The sequence below is a fragment of the Drosophila sechellia genome, chromosome 3L (assembly GCF_004382195.2).
Source record: "Drosophila sechellia strain sech25 chromosome 3L, ASM438219v1, whole genome shotgun sequence".
Classification (NCBI taxonomy): domain Eukaryota; kingdom Metazoa; phylum Arthropoda; class Insecta; order Diptera; family Drosophilidae; genus Drosophila; species Drosophila sechellia.
The window spans coordinates 23,805,271-23,830,002 of record NC_045951.1 but is presented as its reverse complement, the minus strand read 5'-3'; the positions used below and the strand labels follow the sequence as shown (position 1 = coordinate 23,830,002).

The 24,732-nt window shown below is 40.2% G+C and overlaps 1 protein-coding gene across 11 annotated transcripts in view; it reads right to left on the bottom strand.

Moving 5' to 3' along the window:
* Positions 1–1,499: 1,499 nt before the first annotated feature.
* The window catches only part of LOC6612993 (cholesterol 7-desaturase), a 34,166-nt gene continuing 10,933 nt past the window's right edge, over positions 1,500–24,732 (bottom strand). The window contains exons 2-8 of one of the 11 annotated variants that reach the window (XM_032718854.1): positions 20,045–20,441; positions 7,099–7,402; positions 3,136–3,247; positions 2,909–3,082; positions 2,698–2,848; positions 2,531–2,624; positions 1,500–2,360 (exon numbers count right to left, since the gene is read on the bottom strand). In XM_032718854.1, the coding sequence (XP_032574745.1) occupies positions 2,357–2,360; positions 2,531–2,624; positions 2,698–2,848; positions 2,909–3,082; positions 3,136–3,247; positions 7,099–7,402; positions 20,045–20,441 (1,236 nt within the window). In that variant the 3' untranslated portion in view covers positions 1,500–2,356. Of the gene's footprint in view, positions 2,361–2,418; positions 2,849–2,908; positions 3,083–3,135; positions 3,248–7,098; positions 7,403–7,458; positions 8,257–15,089; positions 15,285–20,044; positions 20,442–24,732 lie in introns of those variants that run through there. The other 10 variants (XM_032718856.1, XM_032718859.1, XM_032718857.1 and 7 more) reach the window with 10 other exon arrangements.

The following is a 24,732-nucleotide window of genomic DNA, read 5'->3' as shown; positions in this document are numbered from 1 at the left end:
TTATCAAACCTATTTTAGTCGTATTTTGTTTGAGTTTCCATATTCTTTTTATCCTCCTTTCTTAAATTCTTTCTTTCTTTCTTAAATTCTTAAATGTCAATATGAATCGTATGCCACGGTATTTCTATTTTAGGAATATCATGCAGCTCAGCCTGCACTTTTCGTACAAGTGGCTTAGATACTTTACACGTGATGCAATTTTTTACGAATCTACGCACATATTTAGACATATTTTCAAACCAGTAATAACAATAGACCTTGTCCAGCGTCTTTTCCCATCCCAGATGCATAATAGCTTCGTGGTCGTGATTTATGACGGTCCATTGAAAATCTCTTGGTATTTTTCTATGTAGTATTTCCTTTCGCAATTCATATGTTTTGTCCAAATTTCCTGGTAACTCATTATTCTTTAACTTTAAAATTATTTAAAATTTGACCTCGGTCAAATTTATTCATAATTCTGGTACCTTAATCAAACTTTTGTGTTGTTCGAGCATTGGATTCCGAGAGACAAAATCCATATGCGCCATTCGCTCGCCTTTTCTATAATCTATTTCGAAATCAAATGCCTGTAAAAACGCCCACCATCATGCACCCTCTGTGTTAAATCTAGTTTTGTGCGGCTGGCCTTTAATGAATTACAGTCAGTATAAACCATACATTTACGTCCCTGTAAATAATGACGAAAGTGTTTAATGGCATTTACCATTGCTAACGTCTCCAGTTCGTATGAATAATAATTAGATTCGGCGGGAGACGTACACTTACTGTAATACTTTATTTTTATGGTGAGAAAGGATCACTTAGTGACATTAAATAAAAATCCAGCCTTACTTAATGTCTCCAATACTGTCTGCAATCTACCTAGCGCTTCTTCTTTGCTTTCTGCTATTATGTGAACATCATCAATATACACAATTGCATAAGTGTAAGCTAAAGCTCCTAAGGCCTTCATTATAGCCCGCTGAAACACAGATGTCGCGATCTTCAAACCAAACGGCCATGTCAAGAACTCGTATTGACCCTCTGGCGTTACAAATGCAGTTCGTTCGATTGAGTCCTCATGGACTGGAATTTGGTAAAAGCCGCTTGCCATATCTATGCACTAAAAATATTTAGCACCCCGAAGTCTAGCAATTTGGTCTGAGATGAGGGGCAATGGGTACTTGTCACCGACCGTATTTTCGTTTAGCGATAATCCACACACACAGTCGATCGGTGCCTTTTTTAACTAGCATCATGCTTCTAGCGAAAGGTGAACAGCTTGGTCGAATAACTTACTCTTAGCTTTTAGTAATTCGTCAACTTTACCCCGCACTTTGCTTTTCTCTTCTTCACTAAGCCTATATGGACGCCGTTGTACGGTCTTTTGCTAGTCTATTAATCGAATTTCCAATTGCCCTTTAGTGACCCTAGCCTTTGGTATTCCATCAATTAACCAATACCATGAATACCATTTAAAATTTATTTTTCAAGGCTGCCTTATCAAGATCATCAAGTTCACGATTTGATTCTATTTTATTTTGAAAGAATTCATGATTTTAACATTTAGAACTAACTTAACTCTAGCTCACCGCAGTGTGTCGTCCAGACTTTCACACGACAATGAAAATGCCAAGTTTTTCCGGCTAATTTCCAAAATTGCGATGGCGAAAAACAGTGTCTGCACACATTTAGCTAACAAATCCGATCGCATTTAAACTGGTTCACAACATAAGTTCACTTATAAATAATACTGACTATCGATTACAATTTTCGATCCGCGACCCCGTGAAGAACCGCTTAACTCAAATCCAGAACAAGTTCAGAGACAGGTTGAATCATTGTCCTCGACAGACCATTATTTTTGAAGAGTCTTTGTTACCGACTGAGTACCAAAAAAAAATAATTGAAAAAGTTCGTGAAATCTCCAAATTTGACCCACGTGTTCAACGATTGAACCAATTCATTCATGAGGACGCGGTCACTTGGTGAAACTTTTCGTTCCTATATTGCTTGCTGATGATGAAATGCTCCCAATTTGTACAGAGCTACGTCCGGCATCTGCACCAACGCATAAAAGCTGGGGAGTGTCCTCACCGAACCGATGCCGGGATGAACTCACGGCCTCTTGGAGCTCTCAGCCAGGACCCAAGTATCGGAGAGGCTCTCCCTCCCGGACACCTGCTCTCACCTTCCGAACCCCGGACCAGGGTGGTCTCAGTTGCTTGCGGCGATGGCGGCTTGTTTTATCAGGCTTGCAGCGATGGTACCGAAAATATGTCCTGGTCCTTAAAGTTCGGAGCATGTGGCACCACCAGGAAGGCAACGGCGAGGGGAGACACCTCGCCACGACTTCACCAGCCTTCGTTAGCCTCTAACTATGATCACATAAATATATAAGTTATGACGAATATTAAAAAGGTCTTGCCACCAAGATTATCGGTGTTTTAATAAACTGATTAATTAGTTTAATAAATTTGTTCGTGTTTTTTACAGTCCTCTACTTTTTTCTAAACTTGTAATATAATTTTTAGCTTAAAAGTCTAACCACCATATCCACTTAGCCGTCAGTCTCAAAGCCATGCTTGTCCTGCTGACAATCTGTGTCCGGAGAAATTTCCAGTATAAAATGCCGAAAAAAACTTTTTTTAATTTTTAAATATTATAAATTCGTTTACAAGATTTTGAAATTTCAGAACATATTTAGCTACCAACCTATATTGGTTGTTTCAGAATATAATTTGCTGTTCGATGAATAAAATTGTGAGAACCACAGCCTAAACTTCTTTATCGAGGCATCTTCCTTAGCTAAGATAGGATTCCGATGAAATACTTTATGATTCCATATGCTAATATCGCGTTCGAACTAATGGAATACAAATATTGATTTCATTGATGTAGTATATTATTTATACAGTTTCCTTACCATGAGACTTTCTCCATAAATAAATATTTTCATAAGTGGCGCAATCCAACGAGGACCGTAAAACTCATGAACAACTTTTTGCAACAAAGGTTCGATTGGTGTAATATATTGAACAACTTTAATTTTTCCAAATGTATATGAATTAACTTCGAGGCACACGATTGATGGTCCAATCTGAAAAAATCGATTGAAAACACATAAAAAACATACATACACATCTGGCTTACCTGTTTGCCAGAAACTTCCATACGAAAACAGTCGAACTTTCCAAATAGTTTAAAATAATGATTTAGGTTAACTTCCGCCAAGTATTTTAATTTTCCAACCAATGGGGACCACCTTGAAAAAAAAAATTATTCTGTTCAATGGTTATGTTTTTTATGGAAGCATTTCAAAACAAGTGGGAATACTATAGTCGAGTTTCCAGACTATCGGATACCCGTTACTCAACTACTGGAAATACGAACGCGAAATTTCAACATTTTTAATGAAATAGACTGAAAAAATATATAAATATTGTTTAGAAGTGTGGGTGTGACCGTTGCTGTCGTTTTGTACGCCGTTGCCAAAGTGTTTTTGGTATACAGATACAAATTGGCACGACAAACAATAAAACGAAAAAACATCTAAACATTTTTCAAAAGTATGGGCCTGGCAGTTTTGGGCGGATTCAGAGCGTGGAAAAAAGTTTTTTGGCAAATCGATAGAAATTTACAAGACTTATAAAATTATAAAAAAATATCCAACAATTTTTCAAAAATGTGGGCGCACCACAAGGGCTCCAAGGGATAGTGTTTGGTTGTCTCTTTAATAAGAATCGCAGAGCCGCCTCTGGCCAGTCCTTCTCGGTGATTAGCAGTGTAGACTTTGAATCCGTTCAGTGGGAGATGGGGGGACGTATTGGGGAATAAAATGAGAAAAAATTTAAAATTTGTTGGCAACAAACTTGCGTTACGCCTATGTCCATGGAAACTGCATAATTATTTTGAACTCTCTAGCTTCTATAGATCCTGAGATCTCGTCGTTCTTACGGACGGACAGACAGACGGATAGATGGACGGACATAGCCAGATCGACTCGTCTATTGTTCATGATCAAGAATATAAATGCTTTATATTGTCGGAAGCGCACCCTTCTGCCTGTTACATACTTTTCAAATAATCTAGTAAAACCTTTTGCTCACGGGTATAATTATTGTGGAAAAAATAACAGAAAACATTAAAAAACACACTCAAAGAAAATAATAATTCAAAACTAAACAGTTCAGTTGACATTCGCGTGGAAGGCCACGCGCGCAATCAAAAGGCGTTGCACAAGGAAGGCGCCTCTAGTCGATAGCAACGGGGCATGGTGTCGGACCGACTTGGGACAAGCGGACGTGTTTCCTGCGCACCTCGCCGAGCGATTTCAACCATTCAAGCTTGCCAGCCTGCAACAGGTTGAAGAAACTCAGGACCAGATGAACCAAGCGCTTCAAATGTATCTGCCAATCACGCCGTTTGAACCCTGCGAGGTAGCCGAAGTCATTGTGCGCCAGAGTAACAACAAAGCACCAGGACATGACGTCATCTGCAACGCCACATTGAAGACCCTGCCCAGACAAGCGATCCTCTACATATCGTTGGTTTTCAACGCTATTGTGAGGTTGCAATACTTCCCTTATCAATGGAAGCTCGGGATAATCTCCATGATCCACAAACCCGGCAAGCCGGAGAGGGAGCCCGCCTCTTACCGGCCGATCAGTCTCCTCCCTTCAATTTCGAAGGTGTTTGAGAGACTGATTGCTGTCCGGACTGTAAGGAATATGGAAGCCCAGGGCATTACCCCTGAGCACCAGTTCGGTTTCCGTGCTGGCCACTGTACTGTCGAGCAGCTCCATCGAGTCGTCGAGCAAATTCTGACTGCCTACGACAGTAAGGAATATTATAAGAGCCTCTTCTTGGACATTCGAGAAGCGTTTGATCGAGTGTGGCACATTGGACTTCAACTGAAAATCAAGCAGACGCTGCCTGCTCCATATTGTGGGTTGCTAAAATCGTACCTGGAAGGAAGGAGGTTCGCTGTGCGCTTTCATTCAGCAATTTCCACCGAGCACAACGTGGCAGCTGGTGTTCCACAAGGTAGTGTCCTCGGCCCCCTGCTCTACTGCCTGTATAGCCACGACATGCCGCAGCCGGATGTAAGTCTATAAGGGAAATCTATGTTGGCCACATTTGCCGATGACGTGTGCGTCACCTACAGGTCCCGATGCGAGCACGACGGAGCCGATAGTATCCAGGACTTTGCAGACCGGTTCTCGGAATGGGCAAGACGTTGGAACATGGCATTAATAGCAGTAAATCCAACAACGTCTGCTTTACTTTAAAGCGGAGAACGCCACCGCCCGTCTACATCGAGGAAGCCCCCGTACCACAGCCGAACGCAGCTAAGTTCCTTGGAGTGCTTCTGGATCGCAGACTCACATTTGCCAAGCATGTGACCGACATCAGAACGCGCCTACGTGCTAAGGTGGCGAAGCACTAATGGCTACTTTGTTCGCGCAGTAAATTGTCGCTATCCAACAAGCTGACAATTTACAAGCAGATCTTAGCACCAAACTGGAAGTATGGGTGCCAAATCTGGGGCTTGCCATGCGACAGCCCAATCAAAAGGATTAAGGCTATTTAAAATAAGATAGCTAGACTCATCACCGGCTGCGAGTGGTTTGTGCGAAACACCACCCTGCACAGAGACCTGAAACTAGCAACGGTATTTGACGAAATAAACAAGCACTCGAGCAGATAACATGACAGGCTGGAGCGCCACAGAAATCGACTGGCCAGCGCTCTAAACAGATTTCGCCCACCAAGGAGGCTCAATAGAAGGCAACCGAGGGATCTCATTACCCGATCTCCTTTGACAAGGGTCCGCAGAAGCTGACGCTTATCATAAATCCTATTTGTTATATGTGATTGTTATGTAATTGTAGAAATTACTGTAAATTTTGAAAAAGCTAACTATAGTTAGCCGGCGAGCCCAAATGGGCTGAATTAATAGATAAGAAGGACACAAAGGGGCTTCAAGACTTCCCCGTATGCCTTAATAAATAAATTAATATAAAAACTTTACAAATCACCCGGATGTCAAGGCCCATGGAGGCACTGGGATACTAATACGATTGCGAATTAAGCACCACTTTCTTGGTAATTGTCAAGAAGAGTGCTTACAATGTACCTCTATAAACAGAAACAGCGTTGCGTTGACTTTCTGGGGCTTGTTGTTGTAACGCCCTTATGATAGTTTTAATCTGTTCTGTTTCGAGAGACATTTTATATGAAATAAATGCGTTAGCTGGGATACTTTTACGTACAGAGTTTTCTGTCGAGTCGTCGCTCTGAGTCGCTAGTGCCGTCGCTTTTGGACTCTGAGTCGTTGGTGTACTTTTCGGAATTTTTCGGGGGGCTGTGTATGGGAATACTGCACCCAAACAGTACGGCGGGGCGGTCGCCGGGGCGGTCGCCGGGGCTGAGTAGCCGCTTTGAAGGCACTGGATGAAGACTCGGTGAGCAGAGCCGAGCCCACCAATGAGGCTCAACAGAAGGCAACCGAGGGATCTCATTTCCCGATCTCCTTTGACAAGGGTCAGCAGAAGCTGACGCTTATCTTAAATCCTATTTGTTATATGTTATTTTTATGTAATTGTAGTAAAATTACTGTAAATTTGAAAAAGCTAACTATAGTTAGCCGGCGAGCCCAAATGGGCTGAATTATTAGATAAGAAGGACACAAAGGGGCTCCAAGACTTCCCCGTATGCCTTAATAAATAAATTAAAAAAACAAAAAAAAAAAGTTGACATTATAACAATGAATTGATACAAAACAACGCATAACTATTGCATTAGAAAAACTGTGCCAGCCATAAACAATAAATGAAAAAAAATTGCTACGTTCGCAAAACCGCCGCTTCTTCGTCGACGCCTCTTCAAGTTATTTATATCAAGTTATATCAAGTTAAAAACTATCTGTTTAGTTGGTCCCCGTCAAGTTATTAATAATATTCTTATATTGTAAGGCAGTAAAATAATTTTGTTACCTACAAAATTTTAAGTTACTAAGTACTAAGTACTAAGTAAGTTACTAAGTAAACAAATTAGTACCATATGCACAAAATAAATGAAGTGTATAGATTAAAGAATTAATTCTTTTATTACCTCGCTTTCCAATGATGAGATCCAAGTCCAAATAATCTTTTCTTTTGAACCCAACTGCCATTAATAAAATTTTTCTTGTGAATAGCATTAAAGTGCGCAATATCAGCGCCATTTTCCGGAATTTCTTGTATATGGCAATTAATGTAAAACTCATTGTGTCCATGATAGACAAATGCATCGTCAATCTCTCCCATAGGTTCACGAAGATCCCAAGGTAATTCTGTTTGTTCAGCATGATACCAAATAAATATAAAGCCGTCCACTTCTTGCGAAATCCACTTTTTTACTTTCGATCCTTTAGGAACTATAATTATAAAATATTAAAAGTACCATGAAATTACAATATGTATACCTGTATACCTGTTATTTGCGCGCGTTAAGTACCTAGCTTATATAAGAACACTTTTTATGAGTTTTATGAGTAACGCGAATGTGCCGCATTACATCCATTTACTTAAAATGTTTACCGGCATTGTGTGCTATTTATTTCTTATATATCGTACATGTATTGCTGTTGCTCAATGCCTAATAGAGGAGTGCTAGGAGCGAGACGACGTGGCATTACTGGTTGTCGACAAGCAAGTCGGCCAGGCAGATGAAATGTGTAAAGGCAACATCAGGGCTATCGAACAGTGGCTCGTCTCAATGACTGTGGTGACGGCAATTGAAATCGGCAGTACCTCTGTGATCTCCTCTCGGGCAATAAAGTACCTGGTTCTTATGATTGACACAACGCTTTCGTTCCGAGATCACCTGGCCTATGCGAAAGCAGCGGGAGTATGCCGGTCCCTATCCGCTATAATCACCGGGCGACAATGCTGTACCCCACCCCGGTGTGGGCAACAGCTGTCGACGCTCACGGTCTAATTGCTACACATAGAAACAGGTGATCGCTGGTGTATCGTCCGTTAGGTCGAACCAAAGATCTTCCCAGAACCACCTTTGAATATACCAGGAAGTGCACCTCTGTTAGGAACGGTCCTGTCACAGGACACCAACAAAAGACTTCACGGACTTTTTTGACTCCTCCCGCACTCCAGCCTTCTTCGCTATTGCTTTGCAGCTCTCCTGCACAGGGATTTGTGGGGAGCTGTATTGCTGTATTGCATATTCTCAAAAGCATATATCCCAAAATCATACGTGTGGTTGGGAACGGCGTCCTGTGTATGCTTCCTAGTCCCAGAATGCTCACCTCGTCCATAATGCTTCTATCAAGAAGACAAGATTTTGGTAAATGAAATGGGACAGTCGGCAGTAGAGATTTTCCCTAATGAAGTAAGCCATCATGCCATACATACATAAGCTTTCTTAACGTCAAGAAAAATAGGAGAGCTGTATTGACTATTTTTAAAAACATTTAACCCAAAACTAAAATGGTAATTGAAAATATCATCCTGAACGCTTCTTCTTCTCAGCATGCTAACCTCACCCATAATGCTTCGATCAAGACTATAAGATTTTAGTATACGAAACTGGCCAGTCGGGACTAGGAACTTGTACTTATAAAGTACACGATTATAAGCTTTCACGATTGCTTATTTTTAAAGGGTTTAAAGGTTGCAAACAACGTTGTCAAATGATACGCTGAGCGGCTGCGATGATCCAACGCTGCTTCTGAGGCTGGAACAAATCGACGAGCTTCGGGAAACTTTCAAGACGCTTCACACCGAGCTTGAGGAACTGGAGCTTGACGAAATTATCAGCATTTTAAGTGAAAACTACGAGCGGAAATTGCCAAGCGTAATGCCAATTTTTCTCCGAATTTCACGTTTTCCGATGGTGTCACGCCAATAATTGCGGTTATCCACATCAGCCGCGAAATAGATCGCCTGCATTCCTGCCTTGCCGCTTCCAACTTTCAGCGGAGGCTATGCGAACTGAACAGACTTTAACTCGATGTTTATGAGTATTATAGACCGCCATCCGGACCTTACCAACATTGGAAAGTTGCAGCACCCAAAGTTTTGTTTGAAAACTTCTACGTTGGATACTATCCGATCCTTGGAAACCTTTATTGCACAACGATTTGATAATCGCCGTTTGCTTTTTCAGGCACACATTACGGAGATTCTGGGATTAAAGGCAGTAGATAGCCGGAGCCATCGTAGTTCAAGCACTTCTCCAAAAACTGGATTCCACGACTCAGGCCAAATGGGAAGAACGTCTAGAGGATCCGGCATTCGTTAATTTGATTCCGTCGTTGGAATCTATAGAAATTTTTTTTTGAGCAGCGCTTTAGAACATTGGAAGGCGGCCAGGTGGGAAAAAATAGACACGATAATAGATCCCCATTTATAGCTATTGCCCCAACTACTATTGGCTGCTTGCTTTATAATGATGTCATGAAGTCATGCAATTTACTATTGTTCCCTGTTCCGCGAGTTAACGCCATCTAATCGTCTTAAAGAGGTGAAAATGCTTGCTCTCTGTATGAAGTTTCTTAAAGGAGGGCATCAACTACGCCAACGCAATTCAAGTCACTGCCGCAGTTGTGGATCTAAGCATGACAATTTGATGCATTTTGAAAACGCAATCTCTTCTTCATACGGCACCAGGCCAGCTTCCTACTTGTCTGTGAGGGATAAGCATATGGCGATGGATGGGCAGACATCATTCCCTACGTGAATGATCTCATATCAGGTGCCAATTCCGAAAAAGATGTCATCTGCTTCCTAGTATCAAAGTGAACGATAGTGTTTTTTTTTGCGCTCCGAATTTTATTTTTTGTTTGTAAAAACAGCCGAGGTTTTTAAAAAATTTTCTTCTATTATCATATATTTTAAACATAATTATTAAAGATTTGTTCGCATTGCGGGTGATTCTTTGTGATTTGTGCAGTAGTTTAAACAAATAATCTAACTCTTTTGCATTTGTTGTCTTTGTGTTTTGTTAACTCTCCCTTTCGTGCGTTGTTCGCAGTGCTGTTTGGTGTTGTTTTTGTATGCACATAAACTGCCTACCTATTCATTCTCTCGCTCTCACTCTTTCGCTCTCCCACACAAAATCTAAAATTTCTCAGCGTGCAGACTGCTCTCTTGCGGTTCTTTTAACAGCGCTCTCTTGAAAGTTTTGATCTTGTGTTGTTTACACAGTTGTCTGATGTTAAACAAACATGGAAATAAGAAATGTTATCTGCTTTTATAAAAATTGTTGCCAGATTATAATACCTGAGCAGCCAAAAATGATTTGTTGGCTATGTGATAGAATGGTGCATACTAAGTGCGCTGACTTTAATGGCCGTACAAGTGATGACCTAGCAAAGGGTAAAAATCTAAATTACTGTTGTGATGCTTGCCTTGTGGTTGCGAACGAAATGAAATCGTTAATGCGCCAAACTAAAGGTGGCTTGAAAGAACTGATCAACAGTTTTGGCGTAGCTAGAGATTGTTTTCGTCGAGCCGATGATCCGCTTTCCGCGCTAAATTCACAGTTTAATGGCCTTAAGCTATAAGAAGAATCTCCAAAACGCAAAAAGGCCTCTTGGTGGTAAGCTGCCTAAGGCGAACGCCCCGCAACAACGGGCAAATGATCAACAGGACTCCACATCTGATCAGCTGTCAATCGCAGCAAAAACAAAAATGTTGCTTAGGTCGGCAGCTAAAAAAGATTTAAAGCAATCCGAGCAATCGGATCAATCCGCTGTTGAGGGAGCCCACCCAAGGATTGCTAAAGATTCCGAATTGTCTGCACTGGCTAATCAAGCAGTGATTCAACCTGTCCGGATTAGTTTACCACCACAAGGGAACATTGAGTCCGGACTACCGGCACAAGTTGGCACTTCAGAAATACAATCTGCAGAGCCGAAACCCCTCTCGGTGGTTCCACTAAAGAAACAAATTCTCGTTTCTCGGTTTTCCCCTGATCAAAGATCATCTGATGTATTGTATATATACAAGACAAAACAAAAGCCGATAATATAAAAGCGGAAAATTTAACTTCTCTTACGCTAGGGACATATCATCTTTCAAGATAACTGTCCGTAATGAGCTTTTTTCGACCATTTTGTTCTGGTGATTTTTGGCCGGATAGTATGGTGGTAAAAGAGTTCGAAGCTAAGATTAAAAATAGGAAAAAGGTGCCGGTGGGAATTAAACTTCCCTCACGTGGCCAGTCTACTGCACTATCCTCCTCTTCATCTTCTTCAAAAAACTAACATCCAATATTACTATTTCCTATCAAAATGCTAGAGCAAACTAACCAAATTGTATTGTGATAGCCTTCCCTTTGCATTCCATATTATAGTGCTCACAGAGACTTGGTTAAAGCCGGAGATACTTAACTCCAAAGTTTTTCCAGGTATGTACACCATATATAGGTATGACCAAAGGCACTAGAATAGCAAGATGCGTAACGGCCATACATTGGTTTGGCACTATGCAGCCACTTTTTTGGTGACGTCCAAAATTGTACTACTTGTGCTAGAAGGCAATTTTCGGGACGAAATCAATTCTGATCGAATAAATGAATTTACACACATAACATATTTAGAGTTCTGGCCAATTTTGTAGCAATATGATAAAATTGCGCGCTTTTTAAAAATATCAAATTGGAATATAAAAAAAACTGAAAATGAAAAACAACTGAATCTAATGTGCATTTTAAATAATAAAAATTGTTCATTTACATACATCATATTAAGTCAAATGACTTAATAAATATACCAAATAATTAAAGCAAATACAAAGGAAATTATTATAATTACTGTAATTTAAAACATAAATTTTGCAAAAAGAAGACATTACATTGAGAAATAAATATTTCATAAAAATAGTACGTAGTAGAAAATAAAAATTTATAAAATAAATAAAAATAAGAAAACTGTTAATTGCAAAAGATATATCTGGAGGGAGGCACGAAGTGCGGACACAAGCACTCAACAATCGTTGCCTTATTAATTTTTCACACGTCGCAAGCTGATAATAACAAATATTCTACTATAAAATCATTTTTGAAATTTATTTTGTGATATTATGATTCGGCGGCTATTACTATTTCTAAGCTATATTTAAATAATAATAACGTTAAGGCAATGCAAAACAAGAATTTTTCGCATGGTGCCAATTGATCAAAAATAATATAGGTTTAAAGTCTAAGAACAAACAATAAAGTGGTATACAGACGGATCCCTCACCGACGAGGGAAGTAGGCTGGCGGTTTTAGGCCCCAGGCTAAAATACCACGAATCAATGGGCAGATACACCAGTATTTTTCAAGCTGAAGTCTTTGCTATTGGACGCTGTGCGGAGTTTAATCTGCAAAGGAACTATCGTGGCAAGGACATTGATCTGATAGTCAAGCAGCCGATTCACTTAAGTGAAACACTTCATGTTCTATATATTTTTTTTCAGTGCGTCGGCCTCCCTTTCCCACAGTTTCCGGCCGCGTTGACGTCAATCAAATTAGACCCATCCCGGAGGCGGAGCATCGTGGGTCGGCCAAAGGTCACACATCAAATTATGTCAGGGTGGGTTCGGACGTGAACGGCCCCTTCCTGCGGACAGGATAACGTCGTTGCTAACATGCGATTTACGTTTGTAAATGTTTTCTAATCATATTTTTGTGCTATCCACGAGAGAGTGCAATTTGTTTTGATGTCGCAGGCGCAATCCGGTTAAGTGACCTCCGGAAAGGAGTCGGGGAACGCGGAGAGTTCGCATAATTACACCGGGACTTGGATAGTGGATAGCATATGCTGGGCGGAAGATTCCCCGGAAAGTTAGTTAGTTGGGATAGAGCTGTGGGCCAAGCTTCCGTTCACATGACACACATAGCTAGCTTGGTCACTGGCCAATTGTGATCGATTGGTTTTAAAGTCCGGCCGTAAACTAAAGCAAACAATAATCGCTGGCATTGTAAATGCATAAACCCATATATAAAGTGCGGTTGCATTGCCAATCGATTTGTTGCCGCGACTCGTAAGTGGGTGAGTTTTCCGCAGACGGGTCGATAGGGATCGTCATGATTTCAGGGCCACTTCTCCGCTCTTCTTCAGCCGTTGCTGGTGGTGATTACCCTTTCTCACCGACCGAATTTTCTAGCTCGGGAATTAATTTTTAAGCCCTTTGCGTTCCGTGGATTTTTATTGCATTTGCGAAGATTTTGCCATTCTAATAGTCAGCAAAGCCAAGATATCATCTAAGCTAGTAAATGAAGTGAGGACAGCCCGAGACAAACTAGGAGCTGTCAACAAACTCACAATAAGGTGATTATCAATTCGAAAAATTCGAAACTCTCTTGGTCGATTGTTGGATCTATGTCTTGTAACAAGTCCTGAAAGTGTGTTTCTGTCCAGGGTAGCACCTTTTACTTATCCTAAAGATCCATATCATCCTAATTTCGAGGTGACAATCGACATAGGTAGTAGGTACTGTATTAAAAGTAAAATCAGAGAAGTCAACCAAGCGAATTCCCTGTTCTCGCAAGGCAAATTTTCGGCGGATAAACAATTTTATAGCTGGCTTTAATTGCTCGGGAGTAAAGCCTGCAGCATAATGATATGTTTTATACCGCAATTAAATCAATTTTTTACTCTTGTGTACCTCCTTGGTTTAAAAAGAGTTGACACACCTAATAAATGTAAAGTCCAGACTCTATACAACATTTAAAAATACCGGTTCTCAGCCCATCCTCTCTAAATATTTAAGCACTCGGTTAAACTTTACCGTGGTTAATGCTAAGTGCTACAGGAATTATTTAAACCGTTGTAAGTTCCATTTCGCACAGGATCCGAAACAGTTTTATAATTTCGTTAACACTAAGCAAAAAACAAGTTCTTACCCTTCTTCGCCACTTCTTGAAAACACTACGGTAACATTGGATCAGGCAATAGCCGATCTATTCGCCAAGTTTTTTCAAACAACATATTCTACGTTACCTCATTCCGAACAGCTATACTCTTATGCGGTATCTAAGTCGAATCTAATATTTTGCCCCACTATAAACGAAAGCTCACTGCCTAACGATCTTCAGCGTGTTAAACCGGTCTATTCGCCAGGTCCCGATGGAATCCGTGGCTGTGTGCCCAGATTCTGTGCGGAAGCCTTGTGCAAGCCTTTACTGAAACTGTTTACCTTATCTGTGTCCTTTGTCCTTTGTGATTCGTCTTCATAAAAAAGGTAGCAAACTGGATGCAAGCAATTACAAAGGAATCTCTAAATTGTCGGAACTCTCTATCCCACAACTTTTTCCAAATGTTATCACTCCTCATTTGCAGCACCTTTTTAGATCAATCATATCACCGTGTCAGCACGGTTTTATGAAACGCAGATCAACAACCACTAACCTCTTGGAGCTAACTTCTTTCGTAATACAGGGTTTCCAAAATAATCTTCAAACAGATGACATCACTACACTGACTTTAGTAAAGCATTTGACTCTGTTAATCATTACCTTCTAGTAAGGAAACTTGATCTATTAGGTTTCCCTGTTGATCTTCTAAAAAAAACTGACTTTTTGCCTTGCGGCGAGTAAATTGGGATGCAAACCGTATATTACCTGCTTATTCCAGTAGACTACTTTTAAGTAATTCACCTTCCCTAGCTAACCATAGAACGATGCTTGGATAAGTTCTTATATATAAGCTTATTCGAGGTGAAGTTGAGAGTCCAGACTTGGTTAGTTAGGTTTATCAAATTAGACTTTATCCTATTATTTGTAATCTTCACTCTCTGCCGCTCTAAAAATTACCTTTTGTAATAATAATTAGATCCTAATAACACTAATATTTATTAAAGTTTTTTTACATTAAATTAATTTCTTCGTTTTTGTTCTCTTTTCAATATCGCGTCTATCTTCTCGCGAATCGAGCTGTACGCTACACGGCAGCGTCCCTCGGTCGGTTGGGCGGGAGGTGTGGCCGTAGGACCCATGCAAAAAAAAAAAAAAACACTATGCACCAGACCAATACAATTCGTGGTAGAGGCCACTTCAAGCTGAGGAAATCTTAGTCCAATACTCCGATAGTTCTAGAGGATGTATCCAAGGAGGACACTTGAAATTTGATGATGATCCTATCTATATAATCATCTGTTGTTTTCATTTGCTGTTCTACTGTCATCATCGTCCTCATGTAGACGGTCTGTATTATCCACAATTGCGAGGTTTTACGTTTGGTCCCTTAATCGCACAGTTTAAAGTCTTTCTGCCACAGCTCTGTAAGAAAAAGATGTCCTGGAATGAAAGCCTCCCTGAGGCACAAAACAAGAAGTGGCTCTATATTTTCAGCTGCTTTGGAAGCATATGTCCCGTCGAATTCCCACGTTTTGTGCTGGACTCAGATGCAGATCTTGAAAATCATGGGTTTTGCGATCCTCGAGGCTTACGGTGCATGTACTTTGCATGAAATCTCGTGTTGCTGCATTAAAGACAATTACTGTTCCTAAGCTGGAGCTTTGTGGTACAGATCTCTTAGCTAGAGTTATGAATGAGGTAACTAACCCGAAAATATTCAATGATCGGTATTCGAGTTTGAACCTTCGAGATTCAACGTTTAACGTTTGTGGCTAATAGGATTATGTCTTTTCAGGAGTTGACAGCTTCCAGCCGACATTCTCTGCAGAGGTGTTCTTCCCTCTGAGCTCTACGAGTTGCCGGTCTGTTACCGTCCTTTCTAATCGGGTCGGAGAGAGATTGGCTATCTGCTAGTCTCACTGAGAGGGCGCTTGATCTTCGTTAAAGCGTCATACCGGCCCTAGGGCTCTTCTTGGTATAATTCTTTCCAAATATTGGCCTATTGGTGAAAAAAGACTGTGACTGTGCCCCGAATAGACGCGTATGATGTTTTCGGAATAAACCTCGTCACACCTCGGAACCCATTATGGCGGATCTTCCGAGGGACCGTCTTGACGGACCTTTCAGTTCACTGGAGTCGATTTCTGTGAGCCGGACGCTCGAAACAAGGCCCCGATAAAGTGCTACATCCGCGAATTTATCAGCTTTGCAACCTAGACTGGGCATCTATAGTTATTCAAGGACCTCTCCACAGCCGTTTTTAATACTAGACTTTTAGTATCACTTTCAGAGAGCCCCGCTGATCTGAATGTTCTTACCCCAGCACATTTCTTGAACGGCGGTCTTCCTGATACCTTCCATGAGCCTGACGTGACAAGTAACAACTACAACCGCTTGGATGCATGCCAACGCGTATCCTAATTTTAGCAAATCATCTGGTCTAAGTGGAAGGAAGAGTATCTAACGTTACTTCAGAAGCCTTTCATGCGGTGAACTCGAAGGCTTGGACTGTCGGTGAACAAGTTGCGTCTGCTGCCCCTTAAGGACTCTGCTGAAAGCCTGACCTCTGACCTGACCTGGGCGAAGAATGTCGGGCCACGCAGCCGGCAGCATTAAACGAGACCAAGTGTAATAGTTAAGATTAAAGTAAATCTATCATAGTTTCCTCCTTGCTCATTTATTTGCTTATTTATATAAGCAAACATCTTTGTACTGAGCGTTTGGAGAGACAAACTCTCTTAGCTTTGAGCTCAGTCTTCTACATACTCCGCCTGCATACAAACGTTTTCGCTGTCAAGTAAAGTTCAATAAACCAAGAATATTATTTGAACAATATCAGCACGTTCCAAATGATACCCGTCTCTGTATACTACTGGTCGAACCCCGTGATCCTGTTATACAGAATACGTGGAGATCTTTGCAGGTGACGTCTTGTTCCTACCCAGGAGAATCCTGCGGATTTTGTAACACGCGGATTAACCCCATCGCAGCTTAAGCTGTGGTAGAACGGGCCAAATTTGCTACACCAATCCGAAGACCAGTGGCCCCAGGATAAAACTATGCCTCCATGCCCGGCCAAAGTTGTATAATGGACTTATATTCTGCTCCGCTTATATCTACAGATTTTCAATTTTCAATGCTCGGAGCAAGGGAACGGAGCGATTTTCCGGACCAATACAAGTGTCAAAATTTACCGCATTTGTGGGGGAATTATGCCAACTACAAGGACGACTAAAATCAGCAAACTAAGCTCGCTGTCACCATCCATAGATGAGCAAGGGGTCATGAGGATTAGTGGGAGACTAGGAAACGCAACTCACCACTGAACAAATTAATCCCATCATTCTATCCAAGCTCTACCAGTTCACGGATCTGGTCATAAAAAATGATAACTTGAAAACGCTGCTGTTTTGGATTGCCAACGACAAGCAAGCGGTGAAAAGAGCATTACGCCTATGTGCGCTCTGTTTTAAACATGGCCAAAATTTATAACTCCACATACCTTTTATGATACCAAAAATTGTGGGCGTGGCACCGCCCCTCATATTTAATTAACTAATTTTGAAATGATCTCTCTAATTTAGTATGCTTTTTCTTGTCCAAGCAAAACAAAACTGATTTCTTGATAGTAATTGCATATTAAATTATTTTACAAATAATAACCACAGAAATTATAATTAATTAGTTAAACAAAACAAAGCAACAGCCTTGTCTAACTGCCTTTCAGCTGAAATTAATCTAAATTTTAAAAACTTACATTTTACTGTATACTATTTTTTGTTAGTTTTGCCAGTCACAAACGCATATTGCGGAATGAAAAAAACGCTTCGGCTCAAAAGATATTAAAATATTTGTTTCAAAGGAAAAAACTTATCGTTGCACACAAACTTTTTTGTGCGTGAAACAGCTTTTTTCAACATACATACTTAGAGGCATTCATTTGTCTAGCGAGTAAAGCTATCCATTTAGAGCTGTTTTATCAACCGAATAGGACCGGTTTAACACATGTACTACCGCGGTACTAATTTCGCCGCTGCGAATAAAACTCTACAACTATGAACCAAGGTATTCCGTCAGGAAGACAATGACGTGGTGATTCCATAACTCACAAAGGGGCAGATTCAGGGGCAGACTCCAGGCCATCCGAATTTTGTATGACTTTGGAGGCAATTTGGTAAAGGGTTTTATCTTCATCGTTCCTTTGAAGGAAACCTAATGACATACGAGCATTTATCTACTGTCCTCGTCCAGATAGAAGCATGCCTCAATTACAGACCATTCTGACGTTTAAATGCAGACAAGGATGACCTGCAGGCGGTAACACTTGCACACACTCAGCAGCCGGCACTCAGGATAACGTATCTTACGTCAGGTCTGGATAGTATGAAGGTCAGACTGGCGCTCCAACTTAAAACCACGACTTAAACGGAGACCGAAAGAAACCAATTAAATGGTCGGTGACATTGTGATTGTCAGAAGTGACGAGAAAATTCCTACAGAGTAGAGACTAGGGCGCATCACTGAGTTGCTCCCGGGTCTAGATGGCATTGCTCGGGTAGCGACCATTCAGACTGGAAAATTCAATAATAAGCGATGCGTATGCACAGTTTGTCGCTTACCCATCCCAACTATACTGAAGCTGTTACAAAAAAAAGAGACGGGTATCTACCTGTTACTAATCTAGTGGAAATGCGAACGCGAAATTTCATAACGTGGATCAACCAACTTCCGCTGCGTCTATGTCTCTGAAATCTGTATACTTAATCTCAACTCGCTACCTTTTATAGGTCCTGAGATCTCGACGTTCATACGGACAGACGGACGTGGCCAGATCGACTCAGATATTGATCCTGACCAAGAATATTTATACTTTACGTGGATACCTGAATCATGCAGCAGGCTAGGAATCCCCGGTGTCTTTATTCGACAATAACATCATCCAAATTACACATGGCAATCTTTGTTTATAAGGTCCTTTCGCACGAAGTTCATGCAACGTTGGAGATTGGCTGGGACATTTTCTAAACCAAATGGCAGCGTTCTCGTAGTGACCGTGTTTAGTCGAAAATTTAGTTTTTGGTATGGACTTAGGATCCATTTCTATTCTATTCTATTCTACTCTTCTGAGGACTCTATTGTATTATATTTCTTTATGAGTTGTGTATTTACGTTACTCATGTGCTTCTTTTTTCGAATTTTTTACTTTAATTTTAATAAGAAATCTAATAAAATTAAATAAAAAAATTATTAAATTTAAATCTTCGGTTCAGGGGGAGATTTCAAAGCGTGCGCTGCAAATGCCGTTAGCAACGTCTACTCCGGCATAGGGCACAGTCACTGCGCCCCTTTGAGCTTCAAAAACTCGCTAGATTTATATTCGATATTAACGACAATAAAAGGTAGCCATACTGACCCCACAAACATAGAAAAGCTACAGCATCTACGATCATTTCTGAGGGACTCCGCCATTCTCTCGCTGGAAATATAGGATGGCAACTATGCTACAGCATTTGATTTGTTACAGAACAGATCTGCTATTTGTCGTTTCGTATTCCAGGCACACATCACTGAGATTCTGGGGCTAAGGGTAGTGCAGAGTGGTTCCGTTTCAATGCTTCGTGAACTGTCTGATAAATTCAACGTGCGCTGAATGGAATGGGCTCAACGGAGCAAATCGCTAGATGTATTATCGCCCAAATACTTGTTTCTGGAGCAGCTATGCAGGACGCTGGAGAACATGGAGTAACAGAACATCTAATTTGCGTAGGTCAGCGCTTCTTGCGACAAGTCTCAGACTTTCGACCTTCTGCCTTCTACATGATTTTGGGCACTCAATATTTTATTGAGCTTTTTAAACCTGACCGCAGCTAATAGATTTAAAGAAGCAAAAAGGTTTGCACTTTGATCACATTGCTTCAAGACTGGCAATTGCCTGCATTTTTTGCCTGCATGCGGATCGAAGCGTAACATGCGAGACTTAGTCTCACCTTTACCACAAGTAAAGATATCTAGCCACTGCCACCCAATTAGGGAAGAGCGGTTCAGGAACTTTGGTTTCCAGCCGTGGTCTTCTCGACTCTGGACCCCAGCTTCACCCGATTCATAAATCCGCTTCACCTCTAATGCCCACAATACGCGCAAAACCGCGCAAGAACAAGCTGTGGCCTAATAATAATAAAAAATACTTATGTTACAATTCAGAACATTGATTACATACCTGATGTGCTATATGGAATATTTATGCATAGTCCGTCTGTACCCCGAAATTTCCATTGATGAAAAGGGCATATTACACAGTCGTCAGCAACGCTTCCACCAATACCCAAGTTAGCTCCTAAGTGAGGGCAATAAGCATCCAGAATAAAAACGATATTTTTCTTTGTACGAAAGATGACTAGATCTTCCCCCAAGCATGATACACAAGTTGCTTCTCCAGCTTTAAGCTGAGACGATTTGAGGATACCATACCAACCATTCGGATAAGGGGGAGGTAGTTCGGTGATTTTTTGAATTTTTAATTTTCTTAGTCGATTTATAGTATCTCGTTTAGGATTGTAGCCGCCAACGGCATTTTCTGTTTTCCTTAAAAATGAACATTTTTCGTTGTCCAGATCCTAAAAGTTTTGAAAAGACTAGTCATTTATCAATTCTAAATATTTGTTTGGCCAATACACTGATATACATTAATTATTACGAAAAGTGACTTTTTAAAAATTTGGATCCATATAAAATATCCAATCCTCTCCGCGTCTACGTCAATTTCATTAGCTTACAGCCATTGAGGCTTGGAAAAGGTATTGTAAGCTGAACGGAAAAGACTATTCTTTTTTGTAAACGAGAACGGATCGGATCAGACAACTATAAATATATATTATCGCTAAACAGGCGGATAGATAAGCGAGTGATCCTGACCAATATTATACTCTTGAGGGTCGCGAGGACTTTCATCTACCTCTTACAATTTGTTATTAGTTTAATTTGCCCTCTAACTGAACGAAGAATGGTATAAACTTTTTACTCTTAACATAAAAGAAACTAATATGTTCAACAAAATTTAAACAAAAAAAGGAAGTATCGGCAAGCAACAGCATATATATCTTTACAGCAAGTAAATCTTAAAAAAGAATGAATGTTATAGTCGAGTTCCGCGACTATCAGATATCCGTCACGCAGCTAGTGTGAATGCGAACGAGAAATTTCATCATTTTTCTGGGATATCGATAGATATTGGAAATTTGGAAATTGTTCCAAAGTGTGGGCGTGGACGGTCCGGCGGCTTTAAGGCGTTAGAGCGGGCGTGGCAAAACGTTTTTTGGCAAATCGATAGAAATTTACAAGACTAATAAAATTATGTAAAAATATCCAACCATTTTTCAAAAACGTGGGCGTGGTAGTTTTGGGCGGTTTTAGGGCGTGAGCGGGGGTGCGGCAACATGGGTCAACAAACATGCGCTGCGTCTTTGCCTCTAGAATCTGTATGCTGAATCTAAGCCTTTATAGTTCCCCAGCTCTCGACGTTCATACGGACAGACACACATGGCTATATCGCCTCGGCTAGTGATCCTGATCAAGAATATATATACTTTATATAGTCGGAAACGCTTCCTTGTGCCTGTTAAATACTTGTCAACAAATCTAGTAAGCCCTTTTACTCAACGAGTAACGGGTATAAAAAGTAAGCTGGCTTATAGCGAATAATTTAAGATAAAAAAATGAAAACTATAATTTCGTTTATACTATATTCAAATAATTTTCTGACCTTTCCTATAGCCCGATTTTTTTAAAATTCAAAATAAAATTGTATGATGTTAAAAATCCGATGTATAATTAATTTTTTAGTAAGCTAGTCAGTTTTCGAACTAGGAGCTATATATTATTTATCTGATTTCGATTAAATTAAAGCCGAAATAAATTATGATCAAAAGTTGTTATATTATTATAAAATATTTAAAATATAGTTCTTAGATAAAATCTAAAAGCTAGACAGATGACTCAGAGTAGTGGAAGCTCGTTTTAGACTTAAAAGCCCTTAAGTTGTCAAAACTGATGCACAACCACAATTCAAAGTACTATTCAATTACAATCACAGATACCGATGTATAGTCGACACTGGATACACGTCAATAAACATGATGAACTCAATGTTTTTCAATCTTCAAGTTCACGATAAACAAATAATGGTTCGAAGTATGACAGGCGGCTCAAAATTAAATATATTTGTAAGTCTTCCAGGCAAAAGGATATTTCAGCAAACACATAAATTTCATTCGATTCAGCATTCAACGATATTCTATTAGGAAAACAGTATTCATTGAAAATAGCTGTTGTATTAATTATTTTAGAAAATTAATAGTTATCAGTGGAAGAATATTTCTTCACAAAGAAGTTGAAGCACGTGATGTAAGATTCATGATACAATTTTGGAGCAATTATACAAGATACTACCATACAGCTGAAATAAACTACGCATTCAAGAATAACATTAACTCAGACCCCACATTTCGACTAGACCATTTAAACATAAAATTATTACAAAAATTTTTAAAGATATCCATTATTCTGATGAAGAAGACCGAACTTTTACAAGCATCAAACGTCACGAAATAAAAACTGTTTATCCTTATCCTGTTATGTTCGATACCGAACATGAATGAAATTTTAGGCAAGTTAGGGATAGCCAATACTTTACAACAATTGGATTAGCGTAAGGCGTTGATCAAATCGAAATGGATCCTAAGTCCATACCAAAAACTGAATTTTCGACTAAGCACGGTCACTACGAGAACGCTGCCATTTGGTTTAGAAAATGTCCCAGCCAATCTCCAACGTTGCATTAACTTCGTGCGAAAGGACCTTATAAACAAAGATTTCCTTGTATATTTGGATGATGTTATTATCGAATAAAGACACCGAGGATTCCTTAAGACTGCTGCATGATTCAGGTATCCACGTAATTGGGGACGGAACGTGTACTAGAATCCAGACTAGTGGATAACCCCAGTTTCAGTTTAAACACAGCATAAATCTCAGATTCTTAACTCTAACTGTTTTTCTATCGCATATAGTTCTATGCTTCTATTACCACGAATGAAGCTCCCAAGTGCGTTCCATCTACCCGTTACTTGTGGAGTAAAAGGGTAACTAGACTCTTTGAAAAGTATGTAACAGGCAGAAGGTGAAGTGTTTCCGACCATATAAAGTATATATATTCTTGGTCAGGATCAATATCTGAGTCGATCTGGCCATGTCCGTCTGTCCGTATGAACGTCGAGATCTCAAGACCTATAAAAGCTAGCGAGTTGAGATTAAGTATACAGATTCCAGAGACATAGACGCAGCGGAAGTTGATCCACGTTGCCACGCTAACTCTAACGCCTAGAAACGGCCCAAAACTGTCATGCCCACACTTTTGAACAATTTTAAAATGTTGTCCTATTTTATTTACCAATATCTATCGATACCTCAAAAAAATGATGAAATTTCGCGTTCGCATTTCCACTAGATTGGTAACGGGTATCTGATAGTCGGGGAAGTCGGCTATAGCATTCTCCCTTGTTTTGACGCCGTATGTGACAGCAAAGTACACAGAAACCAAAATGCAGGTAGGACGCAACCCCTGTAAATCAAAGGAATATGGCTGTTTGTTTGCCTTGTCACATTAGCCATACATCTGGAATTGGCCACCGATCCCAGCACAGATGTCTTAGGATGTCTTCGACGTTTTATGTCACTTCGAGGACAATGCTTTAAATCTTTTATAGCTTTCATCGTTATCAATGCAGATCAACTGCGTGAGCATCAGAGCTCTACCCTCACGTGCTGTTTCTCTTTCTAGTACTCTTGCACCTACACCTTTGGCTTAGCTTTCCGAGCTTATTAGTTCAATATTTGGTGACATGAACAATATACAGTGCAAAGTATACAAAGCTGTTTAAACTTTAACTTTAATTTATTCACTGTTGTTGCTAAGTGCGTTGTTGGACAACAATTTGTGTCTGCAATATTCATACAAATTAAAGGCAGTGAACATTGAAAGTAACTCCGTTGGTTAAGCCAGATTCCATATACATAGTGACAGCCATGTCTTCTGAAAATTCTGGAAACGGGTGGCATTTTTGAGGCGGATGTAATTAATAATCGAGTGGACCGATTAGCGGACTCCTTATCACAGACCAAAAATCATCCTCTAACCATCCTAAGCAGAGCCTCTGGTGGTCGAGAAGGGGTGGAATAACCTCCATCAGTCAACGCCTAGGAGAACATTGTGGCCTACGAGGGAACCCACTTTCTATAAAGTTGGTGCTTCACGTTCTCCACAACAAAACGGTGCTAAATCTGTCGACCAGAAGTAGTTATCTTTGCAGGCTATATGATTTGCCGCTCTAGTGACTTCAACCGGCGGGGTCAGTAGGCCAGTAGGTGGGTGCCCCAGATGAGTGGACACTCCAGCAATAATACATTTCAGAAGTATACTTCCTTCAAGGTTAACAATTCTTGAGCCCCAATATGTGATTTTGGAGTGGAAGTCCCCGCCTATATTTATTTATTTATTATGATAGATAGAATAGTTTACAAAACTAGACTAGCTTAGATAGTATAGCATTAGCTACGGGGCTTACAGCTATATTTATTTACAATTTTATTATATCTTAATTTAGTTAATATCTAATTTGCTAACTAATTGCTGGCTTGTTATGTACAGTTGCCTGTTTTGTTTTTAGATTTTGTGGTATAATTTGGTTTTTTTGAGGAAAAGTATGAGTTTTTGTATGTTATCTGGATTGGGCTTGCTAAGAAGGTCTAGAGGGTTGGTGTTGTTAAATATATCTTGTTTGGCTTGTAGGAGGAGGGATGGGCAAGAGTTTAATATGTGGCTTATTGAAATATCTCCTTGGCAAAACGGAC